Consider the following 16,689-nt stretch of genomic DNA (forward strand, 5'->3'; position numbering starts at 1 on the left):
ACGGACCCTCAGCGTCAAAAATGAACGCCAAAGGGGTACAACGTGTGTGGAACACTGACGCTAAGGGGTCCTGACCGATCGTCAATATGTGACGTCATTACATTCAGCAGCAGATTTAGTTTAATTCTATAGTGTTCAACTGTTAAACTAGCATTAGTAAACAAAGCATCAATAACTTTTAAACAAGATGAGAAAGTGTTTTTGGCACAAAGATTATTCACTCATTCATCCACTCATACCTACTGTATACTGTACATAAAGCTCCAATCAAGCTAAAGCTGTGGATTGTTTTACAACATGTAAAACTGATCTATCTGCTGTGAGCCAACAATAGACATTATTACATTACATTATAATCTAATTATTGAGTAAACTGCATAGTTTGCCCATTTCCACCCGTTCCCTTTCTATGAAGTCATCCTTGGACTGATCAACTGACTCCTCCGTCACCTTTCATATATCTCAACACTGGTGTTGTGTTCAAACTCCCTTCATTTCTCTATTTAAAAGCATGAGATTTACAAGATTTTGACACAATTACAGGCATTGGTGCTAAAAAAAAAACAGTAATAAACTAATGTATGTTATTGGACTTATGAGTCAACATGCCTAGTTCTTTTTTATCATTCTCATTAGACTTAAGGAGCACCTACATCTACATATTATTGGTTATTAATTAATAATGTTGATTTCCAGTAGCTGAGGAATGATCAGAGATGAGATGACACTTCCTACCTTCCACTGACAACAAAGCAAGTCACCAGGAAGATGAGTAGAACAATTCCTCCAGCAATGGACACAACCAGAATGGTGTACTGGTTAGGGTCCCCGATGGCCAAAACATCTACAGAGGAGGAAGAAACCAGCACGAGAGAATTAGTCTAACAGTCAAGAATGGACTGGACGAGAACTGGAGCAATACTTTCTGCAAAAACAAAAAGATTTAAAAAGACGACAAGTGATCTGTAACAGGGCGATGAACAAATTCATTTCTATATTTTTAAATCAATAAAGACCTACAAGAAAGACAGTACAGGGTTAATTTTGGTTGAAAATTGATCACAAGATGCAAAACAGAGTGGGCAAAAACAGACATAGAAAGTGGTAAAAAGGGGTTCTAAGTGTCAATATTAACAATTGAGCATGACAAATCATTAATGTAGTTAAACTGGCTAAAATTAATCATGAAATATGGTGAAAAGAGATTAAATTAATGGGTCAACATATGTGACATAAGGTGGAAAAGTGGTGGAAAGGGTTTAGAAGTGATGGAAATGTCTAGAAAATGGAAAAAATGTACAGAAAACGCATTGAAATGTGATGGAAAAGTGTCAGAAATGGGAGTAAAGTAGCAAAAATATATTAAAAGGAGCAAAAATATGGCAAGAAAAAGTGATTAAAAAAGGCAAAAAATATGGCAAGTTTAGTGTAGTTGCAGAAAAAGTGTAAAAATATGTAAAAATGGGTTTAAATTGTTAAAATAAATATTCTCAGTTTCTTGAAGGCATGTGAGGATTGTTAAAAACAAGTGATGGAGATGATAGCAACACAAACACAGAGGGTGAGGGAGCGAGTGTATGAATGAGGAACAGGGACTGAATAGTAAGTAAGACACTTGATGAAAAGCACTCTGCATCGCATATGAAACCAGACGCCAGAGCCATTCCCGTTCGCCCGCTGCGTCCAAATGGATATGTTAACATCACACATAACAAGGCTATCGCCAAGAACTTTCTGCAAAGCCGCATTGATTTTTACGCCACACCGATCGAGCCATTACTCAGAACAAATACCCCATTTATCTGCCTGAGCCCAGGCTGTGTGTGTGTGTGTGTGTGTGTGTGTACTGTATGTATTAGATATGAATGTGCCTGTGGAGGAGGTAATTCACAGACACAGATAGGCATTGATCCCTTATTACACACACACACACACACACACACACACCAACTATAAACTCAGATTAACAGATCCTGAAGTCTGAATCCATGGTAATAGATCAGTTTACAGTTGAGTTATCTCACAATGTTGGGAGCAGGATGGGAGCCAATCCCACACAATTCATTACTTTAATGGATTTTTCAATCATTTGTTGGTTATGCTGTCCCCCTTTGACTGACTATGGCAAGGATGAGCAACTCTATCGCAGCAGGGGGGGGGGCATGTGATTGTATCCAGAGCTTCATTTGAGCCAGATCCTGCCGGAGCAAGGTCTGGCTCCTCCCGGCACTTATTTGATTGGATCCCGCACCTCATTAAAAAAAAAAAAAAAAAAAAAAAAAAAAAAAAAAAAAAAAAACACCTATTTTGCTTTTAGGAGTTTTGATGAAATGTTTAAATATTATATTTGGACAGCTGTGTCTTTTATTGAGCAGAAATCACTGAAAATTTAATTTACAATTCAATCCAACTTTATTTATATAGCACAGAAAACAACAACAAAGTCATCTCAAAGCGCTTAACAATATAAAATTCATAGTAAGAAAGACGGAACCCAACAACATGTACATGAACAATCAAACTGTAAACACAACATTTTATGTAGCGTGAGTGAGGAAGAGACAGGAAAGTCAGGCCACGCCCCCACGCTACGTCTAAAGCGTGATTTTGTGCAAAAATAGTTTCTCTGTCAGCTTGGAAGATGCTAGAAAATGGCTAAAAAAAAAAAAAAGTCAATAAGTGAAGCTAAACCTGAGGTTTATAAGTCTAAGGTTGTTTCTGTGGAAATTACAGAGAGCAGCAGTTAGCGTAGCGACTAGCAGCAGTTAGCGTTGCAACTAGCAGCAGTTAGCGTAGCGACTAGCAGCAGTTAGCGTAGCGACTTGCAGCAGTTAGCGTAGCGACTAGCAGCAGTTAGTGTAGCGACTAGCAGCAGTTAGCGTAGCGACTAGCAGCAGTTAGTGTAGCGACTAGCAGCAGTTAGCGTTGCGACTAGCAGCAGTTAGCGTAGCGACTAGCAGCAGTTAGCGTAGCGACTAGCAGCAGTTAGCGTAGCGACTAGCAGCAGTCAGAGTGAGAGACAGATGCTCCGTAACGGCCAACTGTCTGTGCTTCTTTAATGCTGATTCATCATCCTTTTATTAAACGGTGAGGTTAATTGTTTGTTTGTGTTCACGTGATATTATTGGCTCATTGAATTTGCAATAATCTCTTGAAAATAATGTATTCCTTGACTTTTTTGTCTCTCTCTTAGTGCTGGAACAACACGCGCCGTTTGTTCTGGGAACTAATGATTTACAAATTAAGCACTGATTGTATCGATCCGAGGGTCACATGATCAACATTTATGTCAGCATTAGAATAATGATTGATCTGAGCATTAATATGGGCGGGGGGGGTATTTATTTTGTCAATTTGTGTGTTTTCGGGGTCACTTTCTGTATTTATGTTATTTACTGTATTTTCTTTTCATTTAATGCCACAAACTTCTTCTCACACTTTTTGAAGCCACTGCATCAAACCAACATAAATGGCATTATGTAAAACTGAACAATGTATATCATTTAAACTAAAGCATTGTTTATTCAGCCTGTAGGTGAATTTAAAATGTGCAAAGACAAGCAAAACAAGATGAACTACGATAAATACTCTAACTATTTTCCTCACCTGCTTTTTTTGACATTGTTTTTCTTTGCTTTGTGTTTTAAAAGTGATAAAGAAAAAAAAAACACACACTGGGACATTGAAAGTGGAGGAAAAAGCAACAAATCAACTGTGTGAATAAAGAATAAAAAGTGACTGGGTTCATCCAGGTAAACACACCTTCGTGGCTGGTTTCCAGTTCAATCTCTCCTCCGTAGCCTCCGTAGCCCCCGTCGGTTCGAGCCCTGACCCTGAACACGTAGGTGGTTCCTGGCTTTAACCCTTCCACCGTCATCATGTTGGAGCGTGTCTTTAAAACGGTGTAGTTCTGTTCCCTCTGGTTCTGGAGGCAGGACAAAGGTCAAAGGGCATTAGTGAGGAAATAGAAACTCTCTAAAGGAAGATTAGAGGCGACAAACCCTGAGTTATATTAACAACAATATCAATAAAGAAATGCTACATTTTTAGGTTCTTTTAGTCACAATAGAACAAATATCTGAAGCAAACAGAACACACAACCTCCACCAAACTCACATATTCATTGTTATCAGTGATCTTGTTATGATCATTAATGTTTCTATCAGAGCATGATTGTCTGATCCGAGAGCCACCATATCAACATTCACGTTAGCATTTACAGTAAAGACCAATTTCAGCATTAATACAGTTAATCCTTTTGTGTGGATTTTCATGTTTTTTGTTTTTTTAAAAAGTTTTCAGACATTTTGTGTGTTATTGATTTCATTGAGTCTATTTTCTGGACAATATGGCACATTTTTGTTGCGTTTGTGTCAGTTTTGGTTGTATTTTTTGTGTTATTGTTATCATTTACTGTATTTTTCTGCCATTTTGTGCAGTTTCGTTGGCATTGTGTGTGTCTTTGAAGTCCTTCTGTATATGTTGTTGTTTTTGTAGTCATTTTGTGTTTAAGTGGTTGTTTATTGTGTCTTTGTCATTTTGTGTACTTTTGTTATCATTTTGCTGTAATTTTATGTGTTTCTGGAGTTTTGTGTGTTAAGTTGGGCTTCATATAACTTACAACTTCATGAATTACAATATTTCTGGGGGGGACCGCACAAAATTAGAGCAAGGGTCACCAGTTGGAACAAATACACATCAATGATAAGAGAATAGGGACTATTCAATGTTTTAAAGTGATCCAGCATCAGTATATTGATCCGGACCATTTCCAAAATGTAATGGAATTCTTAATGGCGTAAGGCAGACATGGGCAACTGGCGGCCCTCAGACTAATTTTATACGGCCCCCAAAGTAAATGTAGGATATGACAGAAAAATACACAAAACAAAAGCAAGAATACATTAAAAATACAAATAATTATACATCAATGCAGAAAGAAAAAAAACACACAAAACGACAACAAAAATACCCAAACTGACAACAGTAATACAAAAAATTACTCCAAATAATGCAAAACGACAACATAAATACACAAAATGACTAATATAATATACAACATGACAGAAAATGACAACAAAAGTGCTTAAAAAGACAAGAAACACACAAAAAAATGACTCCGCAAAACCACAGTACTAACAAACAAACAAAACAACAACAGAAATACCCAATATGACTAAAAAAAAACATACATTTTACAAAAAAAACACACACAAAAGGTTGTTGTTCTTGTAAAGGTTTGTTTAGCAGATAATATTAGAGGGTGTGTGTGTGTGTGTGTGTGTGTGTGTGTGTGTGCTCTCACCTTCTCATAGTAGATGACCTCATACTCCACTATCACTCCGTTGGGTCTCTCTGGCCCCTGCCAGGCCAAAGTCACGCTGTCCTTACTCCGTCTTTCCTTCAACACAACACTCACTAGAATAAAAATAGAAATAGAAAAGGACACAAAGTTTAACAAGACAATCAAGGTTAAATTCATAAAACTCATAATGCAAAAGCAGTCCTGGCCATTAATTCTAGATGATAATGTGTGTATCTATTATTCACTTATAATTGTTCTTTAATGAACTTAAATGATTAACGTGTAAAGCACAGGATCATATGATGCTGTGAGTTAGCATGTGTAGCATGTGCAGCTAAAGCAGGAAGTAATGCCATGCAGAGATCTTCTAGAGGTTAATAAGCTAATAGAACCCTGTTCACCCTCTGCCTTTGACTCATTATGTACACATCCACATTAGGAGAGTCATTAGTCATTTATCATTAGTCATTAATCATTAGTCATTGCTACTTGGCCAACACTCATTTCTCATGCATAAGATCTCCCAGAATGCAACAGAATGACTGATGCGTCTGATACGTGTGTATGAAGGAAGGCAGAGGTGTCACAGCAGTGCTACGACTGTTCTACAAAAATAAAACAAATATTCTCTGCTTTCATACATTTTATTTCCTCCATTTTCCCGTGATAACGACCTAATTTTCTCGAGATCTTGAGATAATGGTATAATTTATACAATAGTGTAGTATAATAAATCATTGCAGGAAACATCATTCAGTGTAACAATGTCAGAGGAGAACGAGTGTATAGATCACCTCATCAGGTTTCTTTTCAATCAAGGCCTGACATGGAATTAGCATTATTACAGATAATATACACATTAGTGTGCAACGTTTCAGCTTTATCAGCGCAATCTAAAAGCACCTGATGTCGTTACAGAGACTCTACCGAGAAGAGCTGGAAGACATGAAATTTTAATCAATAAACAGTATTTTTACTAGAGAGGATTTATCAGAACTCTGTGTATATTGTATTTAGTATCAGGATATATTGTATTGTTACAAGCAAATCGTGAATCGTATAGCATCGACAGACGCACACCCCTGGCCTTGACTCGTGAAAACTTCCGCTGCTGTTAGCTAATAGCAAGCTAAGCTATCCACGTTGTTGCGCTCTCACCTGTTTGTGAGGTGGTGATGTTGATAACCACGGTTCCTCTGGGCGTTGAACTAAGGTCAGAGACGCCGTTCTGACTTTCCACTGTGAAGCTGTAGTTGGAGTCCGGCTGCAGGTCGGCGACCAACACGATGGGGGACGAGAGGCCGAACTGTCGGGGGATGAAGTGCACGCTGCTGCCGCATGGCGCGCACTTTTTACCGTCTCCGCTGCACTTTCTACAGTGGAGGCTGTACGTGACGTCCCCTCTGCCCCCCGTGTCTCTGGGCTGGGACCACTCCAACATAGCGCACGTCTCGTTCACGGTAGAAATCGGGTTCTCGGGGGCAGATGGAGGGCCTGGTAAAAGTAGAACCACAAAGCTGGGGTTAAGCATGTTTGGCCAAGTTGTTTTTCTATTTAGATTAGTTACGACAAAATGAATGCGTTATTAGATTAATTCATTAAAAAACACACCAGGGTTGGGGTTAATTACGTTTCAGTTACAATTATGTTTTCAATTATCCATGTTAAATTACAAATAATTTACGATGACAGTTTCCAGCATTATTTCTAATTACAATTAAATTGCAATTTTTTTTTATCCTCAGAAAATGAATTACAATTACTTTCTCAATTACTAAAGTTCAATTACAATGTATCGTAATTACTGAGCCTGAAGTTAACCTTCCTCTTGTGTTAGCTTCCTGTTAGCATCTCTAATGCTAACAGGTCCTAAATCAGCTGTAAAATATAATAAAAACATATATTTATCATCTAATGTATTTCCTCTCAATTGGTTACCTTGTTAGGCTTCATAATCAATTAATATATAGGTTTTAATATTTCTGTTGTCTTTTTTTATATCAGTATAACAGTGATTGTAACAATGGAGACATAAACTCTAGATCAGGATGGAGAGAGGATCTAGGTTTTATTGTCTTCATCAGATTTGCATTAATTGTATCAAAGCACAGACATATTACTGCCAACACTGGAAGAGACTGAAGTACACTCAACTTTCACCAGACAGAAAGTCGGATAAAAAGTAATAGAATTTAACTCAAAACTGTTGAGCAAAGATTAATTTCAATATCAAAGGAACATGTACCACAGGCCTGAAGACACTCCCGTCATGTTCATTCACTGTTCAATTCTTTTTAATCTTGGGAAATAACTTGATATCTATTGGACATTATGTTGAATAAATTCCTATATTACTAGAAAACTGCAGTATTTCATTAATTTTCATTTTATTGCATTTCATGCAAAAATTTCTATGAATTTTTGGTACATTACGCCTGTACAGTACTGTATGTATTGTGTGTGTTGTATTGTAGATGAAAATTAGCAAATCGGAACCTGGGAGTCTATAGAACAAGAATCTGTCCCTTTAGGGCTTCCGTATGAAAACTTGATATGAAACATATTTTAATAATTGTTAACTACGTATGTGTAGAACTGTACATAGAACTGTATCATGATTCACCAGTTTTGCAATAAATTATATTTTTTTTTTTCGCAATTATTTGTAACACAAAATTGATTTTTACAGAATTTTCAGGGCAATTACAATTACAAAGTCAATTATCTAAACTCAAATACAATTTAATTACGATTAAGACAGCAACATATTTTTTAAATTACAATTACAATTACGCCATAATTGTAGTTAATGATCAATTACGCGATTACAATTATAATAATAATTTACACCAGCCCTGAAACACACCATTGAGTCAATTATAATTGTAATCACGTAATTGATAATAATTGCTAATAATTAATTAATTGATCAAAATCAATTGCTATTCTTTTAAAACGTATTTAAGTACAAGTAAAAAAATAAATAATTTAAAAAAAAAAAATATATATATATATATATATATATATATATATATTCAAAATTTTTTGGGTGTTTTTGGAATAAATCTTTATTTTGACAAACGTTTAATTTGTATTTTGAGTTTTGCAGAGCTCGTAAAAACAAACCAGTTAGTTAAACCAGAGTTAAAAGCCCAGTTACTGGCCCACGTCACACTGCATTAGCTTAGCATTAACATTAGCATTAACTAACATTAGCGTTAATTCTGCGATTTGCAAAGCTCTTCTTTTTAAAAATAAACCAAACAAGTGAAAAGTAGTGAAAAGTGCAGTGTTTTGTGTTATTGCAGCTGATATAAAGGCATTAATGAATTAAAGGAATTGTGAATAAATGTAAAAACAGATGTTTACTAAATTCTCTGTTAACGTGCACGTTTTCACACAGAGCACGAGGCACGTACTGATAAATCCACTCCTAGGATTTAGAAATGTAAAAACCAAAAGCAGGGTCATTTCAAACATGAAATGCTAATATGCGTCCCGCTGTGATATCATGGTATCCCAGCATGCACTGCTGCGCCAACGCACAACTCCTTATCAGCGCCGGCTTTAAATTAACCATACGTTTTCTTTCCAATATGAATTCTTTAAATGCACTTTGTCCTAATACAAAAATCAATTACAGTTTTCTATTAAAGGGAAAATTTGCATGAAGTGAATTAAAGATTAATGAACTGATTGCCACCCTCAATTAATTGCTTTGCATTGAACAGGAACTAAAAACGAGTACGGGTGTAAAATAATATTACACATCCAAATGTGAACTCAGAGGATGTTAAATACTTATTTTCTTTTACAGTGCAGGGCTGCTGTGCTGATCATAATAAACAGGAAGTCAGTTTCATTTTATGATTTATTTTAACTGTGAGCTGGAGATGACACGATGAGTTCGTCAAAGAGTCAATTCAATAATAGGAAACAATAAATCAGTTTGATTGATTGATTGATCACTATGAGTTCATACAGGTCTGTCTGATATTATGTATATTAAAAATGATAGTTTGATTTACTGATCTGTGACTTTAGAGATTTTAAAAGCATGTGTATTATCATCATTCCACAGAGAAATGCTAAAACATTAGCAAAGTAAACTTGAAACAACAGATTGACTAATTTAAAAAGTATGTATTATTCCATTTGTGGGGTGGTTTTATAGAACGATCTTAATGAAACAATTAAACTAAGTATGAATACTGGATACTAGACCGCATTGCACTGCATTAGCTTAGCATTAACTTTGGCATTAGCTAGCATCAACACTAACCTAAGATGAGCATTAGTCTAGCATTAGCATTAACTTTAGCATTACCACTATCACTTTATTATTTACTATCTGCTATAGCAACACAGTAGTTAAAATGTAGAGCTAAAATGTAGAGCTGTATTTCTCATTGAATTCCAGGTCAAAGGTCAGACCTTTATCTAAAGGATGACCCAGATTGGGTTTGGGTTAAAACCAGGTCGTTGATCATATCAGGATATACAGTACGTATACAGGATCAACTCATATGGATCTCTACAACCAATAAACCTGAACCTTTCACAGTCTTTCCCTCTATGTCTTTACGTCTAGAAAGTATTCTGAGGAGCTCTTACTATATGTAAGATCCCAAAAACTAAATTTAAAACCAGAGGAGACCTGGTGTTCCAGACTCTGGAATAACCTGCACCAGTCTCTCAGGGAGCTCAACTGTGTGGTTACTTTTAAAAAAAAAGACTTTTCAGGTTTTTCAGAAAAGCTTTTAGTTAACTGATTTGATTTTTTATTATCCTTTTATGATCCTGCTTTTATGATGTTTATGCATCCATGTTTTATTATTCTATCATGATATTGCACCTGTTGTCTTAATTTCTCCACTGTTCTCTACAGCACTTTGTGATTTTATCTGCAAAAAGCGTTTTATAAATAAATGACTTACTTACTTTTCTGTGGTTTCAGACATTTAGCCATCGCAGTGTTTACCTTCGAGTGCCTCCAATATGGCCGAGCATCCGGGTTACTGCCCAGAACGTATGGGATGGGTACCTCTATTAGAACGGGGGCCACAAAGATGTGATTGTATCTGATCTGAGTGGCCACATTATCAACATTGTCTTTTTCTTGTCCTTGTGGTTTTGTTGTTCTGTCAGTTTGCAGTGATTTTGTGCGTTCTTGTTTTTTTTTTTTTGTGTGTGTGTGTTTTTCTGCATTATTGTTGTCGATTTGTGCATTTTGGGGGTCATTTTAGGTACTTTTGTTTTTGTTTTTTATATTTTTATCCAGTCATTTTGTGGAATTTTGTTGACAGCTTGTGTGTTTTTGAAATGTTTTGTGTGTTTTTGTGTACATTGTGCATTTTGCTGTCGATTTGTGTGTTTTGTGAGTTATTTTGTGTATTATGTTAGGCTTTATATTCCTTCCAACTTCTTAAAATACAATTTTTAGGGATTTGTTTTGGGGGCCGCACAAAATTAGACTGAGGGCAACATGTGGCCCCTGGACCGCCAGTAGCCTATGTCTGCTCTACACATTGCTACACCCATTGAAATGAATGAATAACATGAATAACACATACAATACATGACATCCATTCTATAAATCAAACAACGTTGTGGCTCATATCTTTGTGTAACTCACGTGTGCACGCCATTGAGCGTGGGTCAACCTCGGCGCGATGGAATCCTTTCTCACAGACGCACTCGGTGGCTTGTTCCAGTGGTGATGAGCTGTGTGGAGGACATTTACTACAATACGCATCCGTAGCCAATGCTTTGTAGGTTCCAGTCCGGCAGGCTTTATGAAAAAACAGAAGAGAAAACAAAAAAAAACACTCTTTAATAAGCATGTTGTACAACTAATCATATACAATGCATCCATATACAGTGGATGCATTTCAGATATATTGTGCCTATCAGAAGTATTTACCCCCTTGGGTGTGCACACACACACAGTATTGTTTTAAAAATGCTCCTGTTGTGGCTGTTTTCATCTGTTGCTTGATGTATTGAGCATATTTATCGTAGGCCTGGGCAATATGTCGACATTTCTATTTTGACGATACATAAAATTACAATACCGCCTATACCAGCAGAGCTGCCAAGCGTCACCCGTTGAGTGTGACAGTCACGCAATTTGACCCACTCTCACGCCACACTTGACATTTCTCACGCTTATATTTCCCCATTCAATACTCTATTTATTTTTTTTCATGGTAATAAACCTTGGTCCTCATGGCTTGCTGTAGTTCAAGTAACTCTGATTGACTGACCGAGATAACCAATCCCAGACCAATCCATGTCTCCTTTGTCATGGCAGGCACCACGCAATAATAAACCAATCAGAGGCATTGTAAGGTGGGTCTTGACGAGCCGTCTCTAACTAGTATCTTTCTCACATGCGCCAAGTCGTCGACATGCTTTTATTTAGAAGGACAAACACCGTCAGAGACGGTATGTCACTACCCAATTTTGTTCACTGTTTATATTGTGTGTGTGTGTGTGTGTGTGTGTGTGTGTGCTAGACATTAACTTAAATTAATTAAAACTCTTGTTCAGCTACTACCAGTGTTATGAACACTGGTATTAGTTGAATTGCACTTGTAGGTTATATCAGCATAAAAACATCGTAAATGAAAAATGCCTTGTCTAATCTAATGTTCATTTGAAGTGTTCTTATTTGATTATTTGTATATGTAATAGTGTATTTCTATGGACCTTGAGTCTGCTGCTAAGACATTCATTCCATTAAAAAACACTTGATGTTTCATTAATGTTTTTTACATAATTTGCTTTTTAATGACTTTTTTGTTGCAGACAAGGAGAGCTGAGGTTAAGGTCGCAGTGTCAAGGCATCAAAATCTGAGACAAACACCTACAAAATGAGACATGTCTCCAGCTAAATGATGGAGAGTTGGTTGAAAGGAAATATTGACAAATAAATGATACAGTTTTAAATTTCTAATTTCTGGTTAATTAAAACTAGCATTAGGAGGCCACGGTACAGGGAGAGCTGCTGGCATGGAGGTGATGACATCAGTCTTTAGGTATAAACCAACGTTAAAACAGGCCAAAGCCATGATGAAAAACGGCTCATTTTTTTCGCCGGAATGCATCAGGTCACTAAAGTCTCACGCTCGTCATTTTCTGAAACTTGGCAGCCCTGGTTTAACAATATATTTAAATTTTATAGGTAATTTAATGTGAAAAGCTCAGTTAAATAGATTTCTGAGTGCATCCTGACCCAGATCTTACTCCTAAACAAGACACACTACAGAACTCACTCACACGTGCTGTCCCCTACAGGAGAAAAAGCCAAAAGTGGCACCTTTTTAGGAGCCGTTTATTAATAAATGTGCCTGTGGGGCATTTTGCATCATTACATTTAACCCAGAATTGTCTTTCTGGTCAGACTTTATTGAGATTAAAAATATAGATTTATTAAGATTTATATGGTATATCATTATTTCGAGAAAAAAATATTACGATATGAGTTTTGGTTCACATCGCCTCGTCTTAATTTATCACACTTGCATTTAAAACGTGATGCATGATGGGTTTTTTGTGACGTAATAACTCACAAAAAACGGATGGTGTTTTGGCAGTCGAGTAGAACGCTGTCGACGCTTACACAAACAAATACAGAGCAGAAAAAGTGATAAAGTTTGTTTGGTTTCTAACATTAAATCTATGTGAGAGCCTTTCACAGTTTTTCTGAAAGCCCTCCGTCACCTCTGGGTGGTACAAACCAATGACGAAGTACAAGCACAAATCAACTGTTATTCCTTCGGTACGAGCATTAGAGCATCAGCCAACTGAGGAAACAAGAGAAACACAGACGTATTCAAAGAAACCGTCACCAGAGTCTTACGAGTAGAGCTGTGGATGAATATTAGTCATTATGTGTATAAGTCATAACACTGGCAATGGGTTGAACTGTATTACTACTGTAGAAATAGACACGGGACATGAATGATTTCCCTTTAGCATCCAAGGCAGCAAAATGGAATTCCTGATTTTCCCTTTGGTAATCTAAAAATAGATTAGGTTTGTATTTATTTATACACTCATAGGCCTGGTATTCCCATTCGCACAATCCAGAATTACAGAGAAGAAGAAAAATAACACATGGAAGAAAAATTAGGTTGTCTCATCTGCAGCGCGTTCACTCTCTGTGAGTCAATGCATGTGTGTGTGTGTGTGTACATATGTGTAAGTTGAATCAATGACTTGAAACCACCACCCAGGTGCTGATTGTGTGCTGGTGCGCCAGGGGCTTGTGTGTGAGAGAAGCGTGTTAAGTATGCAGTGTGAGTGAACTTGTGTGTGCGCTCGCTGATTGCTTGCACTGCTGCTGAAGGTCACGGAATTAATCAAGCTACACATCACGTTTCCCAGTAAGGTTGTGTGTGCGCTAAGGCAACCAACGTGCACACACACACACCTACACAAAAAACACACTGGTATACAGTATTTAATGCTATGGATATTCCTCAACGATGAGGAGTGGTGTATCTACTCAAGTCGAAGTATTGTTACTTAATTGAAATTACAAGTACAAGAAAGTACAAGTAAGTCCTACATGAAATACTTAAGTACAAGTAAAAAGTAGCTGAATTAGATAGTACTCAAAGTAAAAGTTACTTGTTACTTTCACCCCCCACCGTGTATTGTTGGTAATAAATATTGGTTCGGTTCCCTAACATGGCAAGATCCAGATTGATGTGTAGCCCCTCCCTCTAACTCCAGTTCTCCTCATGGATCTGGGTCTGTGTCTGGTGAATCCTTTCAGAACCAGGGAGGGACATGAACAGAATGATTGAAGCTGATTGGGGCGAAGTGCCTGTCCACCATGATTTGTATTAGCCAATCACACGGTAACAAATGATGATGTCGTCATCAGCATGCGCCGCAGAGACGCTGTTAGGGCACGTTAACCATCATCCTGCATCCATATCTTTCTATTGTGATTCAGAGCTATGCTAATAGTGGTAGCCTAGCTAGTTCCTCTCCCCGCAACTGCGCATGCGCCAGTTTTGCTTCGCGCTTCTGCCTTCGTCACAGCTGGATATCTCCCCCTCAACCACAACACTGCCTCATGATTGGTTCTAATTGCATCAGATCGGATTCAAAAGGCAAAGGCGGGAACAGCACAAGATGGATTCTGTTTGTGAACACCAGAATCCATTTTACAGGCAAGGTTAGCTGTTCCCTTGCATACAGTAAACATCTCATCTAGAAACTTAAAAAGGAAGAGATTAAATCTTGGAAGTTAATTTTTTTTCCACAAAAGCATCTCGGTATAAAATAAAAGGTTTGTCAAAATGTATGATCACAGAAACACATATGGTTACGTGTACAGTGCTAGCTTGACTCAGTAAGAGAGAAAAACACAAGGAGCTGCGTTTGAAGAAGAGTTTGATGCTGTAAATGGTATTGGCGTGTTAATAGTTGGTACTTGCCGAAGGTGCCGTTCTGAACCAATCGCGGGACCGCGTTTTCATGTGGCCGAAAAACAAACAAACCTCTCTACACAGGAGAGAAAATGTCGAGGCCCAGATTCTAGGTCATATATTCTATCTATCTAACACTGCTGTATCGGCATGTATCGTATCGGCCGATGTGATGCAACTGGGTGTCGGCATCAGGACAAAAAGAAGGATATTGGAACAACACTAGTGTTTGTAATCCATTACTTTCACCTCAGCCTAAAACTGGTGCAAAGTGACGGTTTTTCCACCTGGTTACTGTGTCTGCTCACATACAGTCTGTGCTTTTATGCAAATCATTCATCACAGAAAGTGCAAAGTCCACTAGAACAATACCGTAGAGACCTGAAAGAACACTGGAAAAAAAAAGATGTGTGTGTAACAGTGTTAAAGAAAAAGAATAAAAGAAAGCCTGGATAAACTTTTCTCCATCCTTCCAGCTTTCAAAGGAAGGGCTGCCTGTAGAGTAGACCGTGTGTGTGAGTGTGTGTGTGCGTGTGTGTGTGTGCGTGTGTGTTCCTGTTGGCTAGGCAGTAGGAACTGAGTGGAAAAGCGGCTTTTCTCATTGGACGCAGCATCCGGAGAATCCTGGCTCCAGGTGCTGGGTGGCCATGGAAGCAACAAAAGACTAATGCTCCAGCAGACAGGCATGGCAGGGCCCTCCATGCCAGGTTCCTGGCGGCCGTACAACCGCCTGAGTAAAAAAAAGTTTGTAGATGAACGGAAGGCAATATTGCTGCTGGACCTGTCTTCTTCTTCTGCTATTCTACCTCTTTCTCACTTCACTGATGCTCTCTCACGGTCTCTCTCATCCTCTTCTTTCTCTCGCTGAATTGCTCCTCCCTCAGTTTCCTTCATGAGGAATGTGTAACTTAATTTGGCTCCTTAAAGGATCCTCCACTATTTTTACAAATGTGGCCTAAAACCTTTGAAATGTCCTTATTAGAAGATCTATGCCTAACAAAACACATTATTTTGCACCATATTTGTTTTATTAACTTTTAAAAATGAGCTTACTTTACCGTTTGAAAGTCTTTGCTCCGCCATGTTGAAATGACATCATTGATGTCACCTCTTTAAGTCCATTGAGTTCTATAGGAGGTGAAGCATTCAGGATCATTTAGCAGCTTTTTCAGTCAAAATAACAACTTGTGCTGCTTTGGGTTGATCTAAAAATCAGTAAAAGTTAAAAAAGTCAAAGTAAACCTCTTTTGTTTACCAAAATTTGATAAACAAAATCCGTGAGCCAAAAAAATCTGTGACCACAGGGGGCGACAGTTCCAACTCTGCTGTTTCGTAGACGTCAGGAAGAAGAGAAGAAGAGCGCCGTGCATGTTACTACAACCAGGATCCACTGCTGCTCATTAATGCCAACCAAAGTAGAATCTGTTTGCTGGAAAGAACTGGTGTTCTTGTCAGAAATGGTTGAAGGTTTGGTTTAATGGTTTAAGTCCAGATTTCTTTTTCTCACCTTCTCTTCTTTTACTGATTTTTAGATCAACCCAAAGCAGCACAAGTTGTTATTTTGACTGAAAACGTTGTTCAATGATCCTGAATGCTTCACCTCATATAGAACTCAATGAACGAAAAGGGGAGATTGGCGTCATCAATGACATCATTTCAACATGGCGGCACACAGACTCTCAAACGGTAAACTAGTCCCATTTTTAAAAGTTAATAAAAACAAATATGGCGCACAAAAAACATTGACTTCTAAAGAATAAGTAGCTCAAACGGACACGGAGGATTTCCCATCATAAATAAGTAGCCAGACATAAATCTATTAATAAGGTCATTTCAAAGGTTTTAGGCCACATTTGTAAAAAATAAGATTCATGATTTACTAGAAATACTCAACAAGGATGAAACACATCTTCCCATCAGCTGACATGCTGTGTACAT

At 37.6% G+C, this 16,689-nt stretch overlaps 1 protein-coding gene across 2 annotated transcripts in view; it reads right to left on the minus strand.

The window, feature by feature from the left end:
- Positions 1–16,689, minus strand: part of LOC114479144 (ephrin type-A receptor 3-like) — a 137,381-nt gene that overhangs the window by 61,709 nt on the left and 58,983 nt on the right. For both annotated transcript variants that reach the window (XM_028472661.1, XM_028472660.1), the window contains exons 6-10: positions 10,941–11,096; positions 6,464–6,799; positions 5,306–5,418; positions 3,763–3,925; positions 736–844 (exon numbers count right to left, since the gene is read on the minus strand). In XM_028472661.1, coding sequence (XP_028328462.1) covers positions 736–844; positions 3,763–3,925; positions 5,306–5,418; positions 6,464–6,799; positions 10,941–11,096 — 877 coding nt within the window. The remainder of the gene's footprint in view (positions 1–735; positions 845–3,762; positions 3,926–5,305; positions 5,419–6,463; positions 6,800–10,940; positions 11,097–16,689) is intronic.

Source organism: Gouania willdenowi, chromosome 17 (genome assembly GCF_900634775.1).
Source record: "Gouania willdenowi chromosome 17, fGouWil2.1, whole genome shotgun sequence".
In the NCBI taxonomy this organism is placed as follows: Eukaryota; Metazoa; Chordata; class Actinopteri; order Blenniiformes; family Gobiesocidae; genus Gouania; species Gouania willdenowi.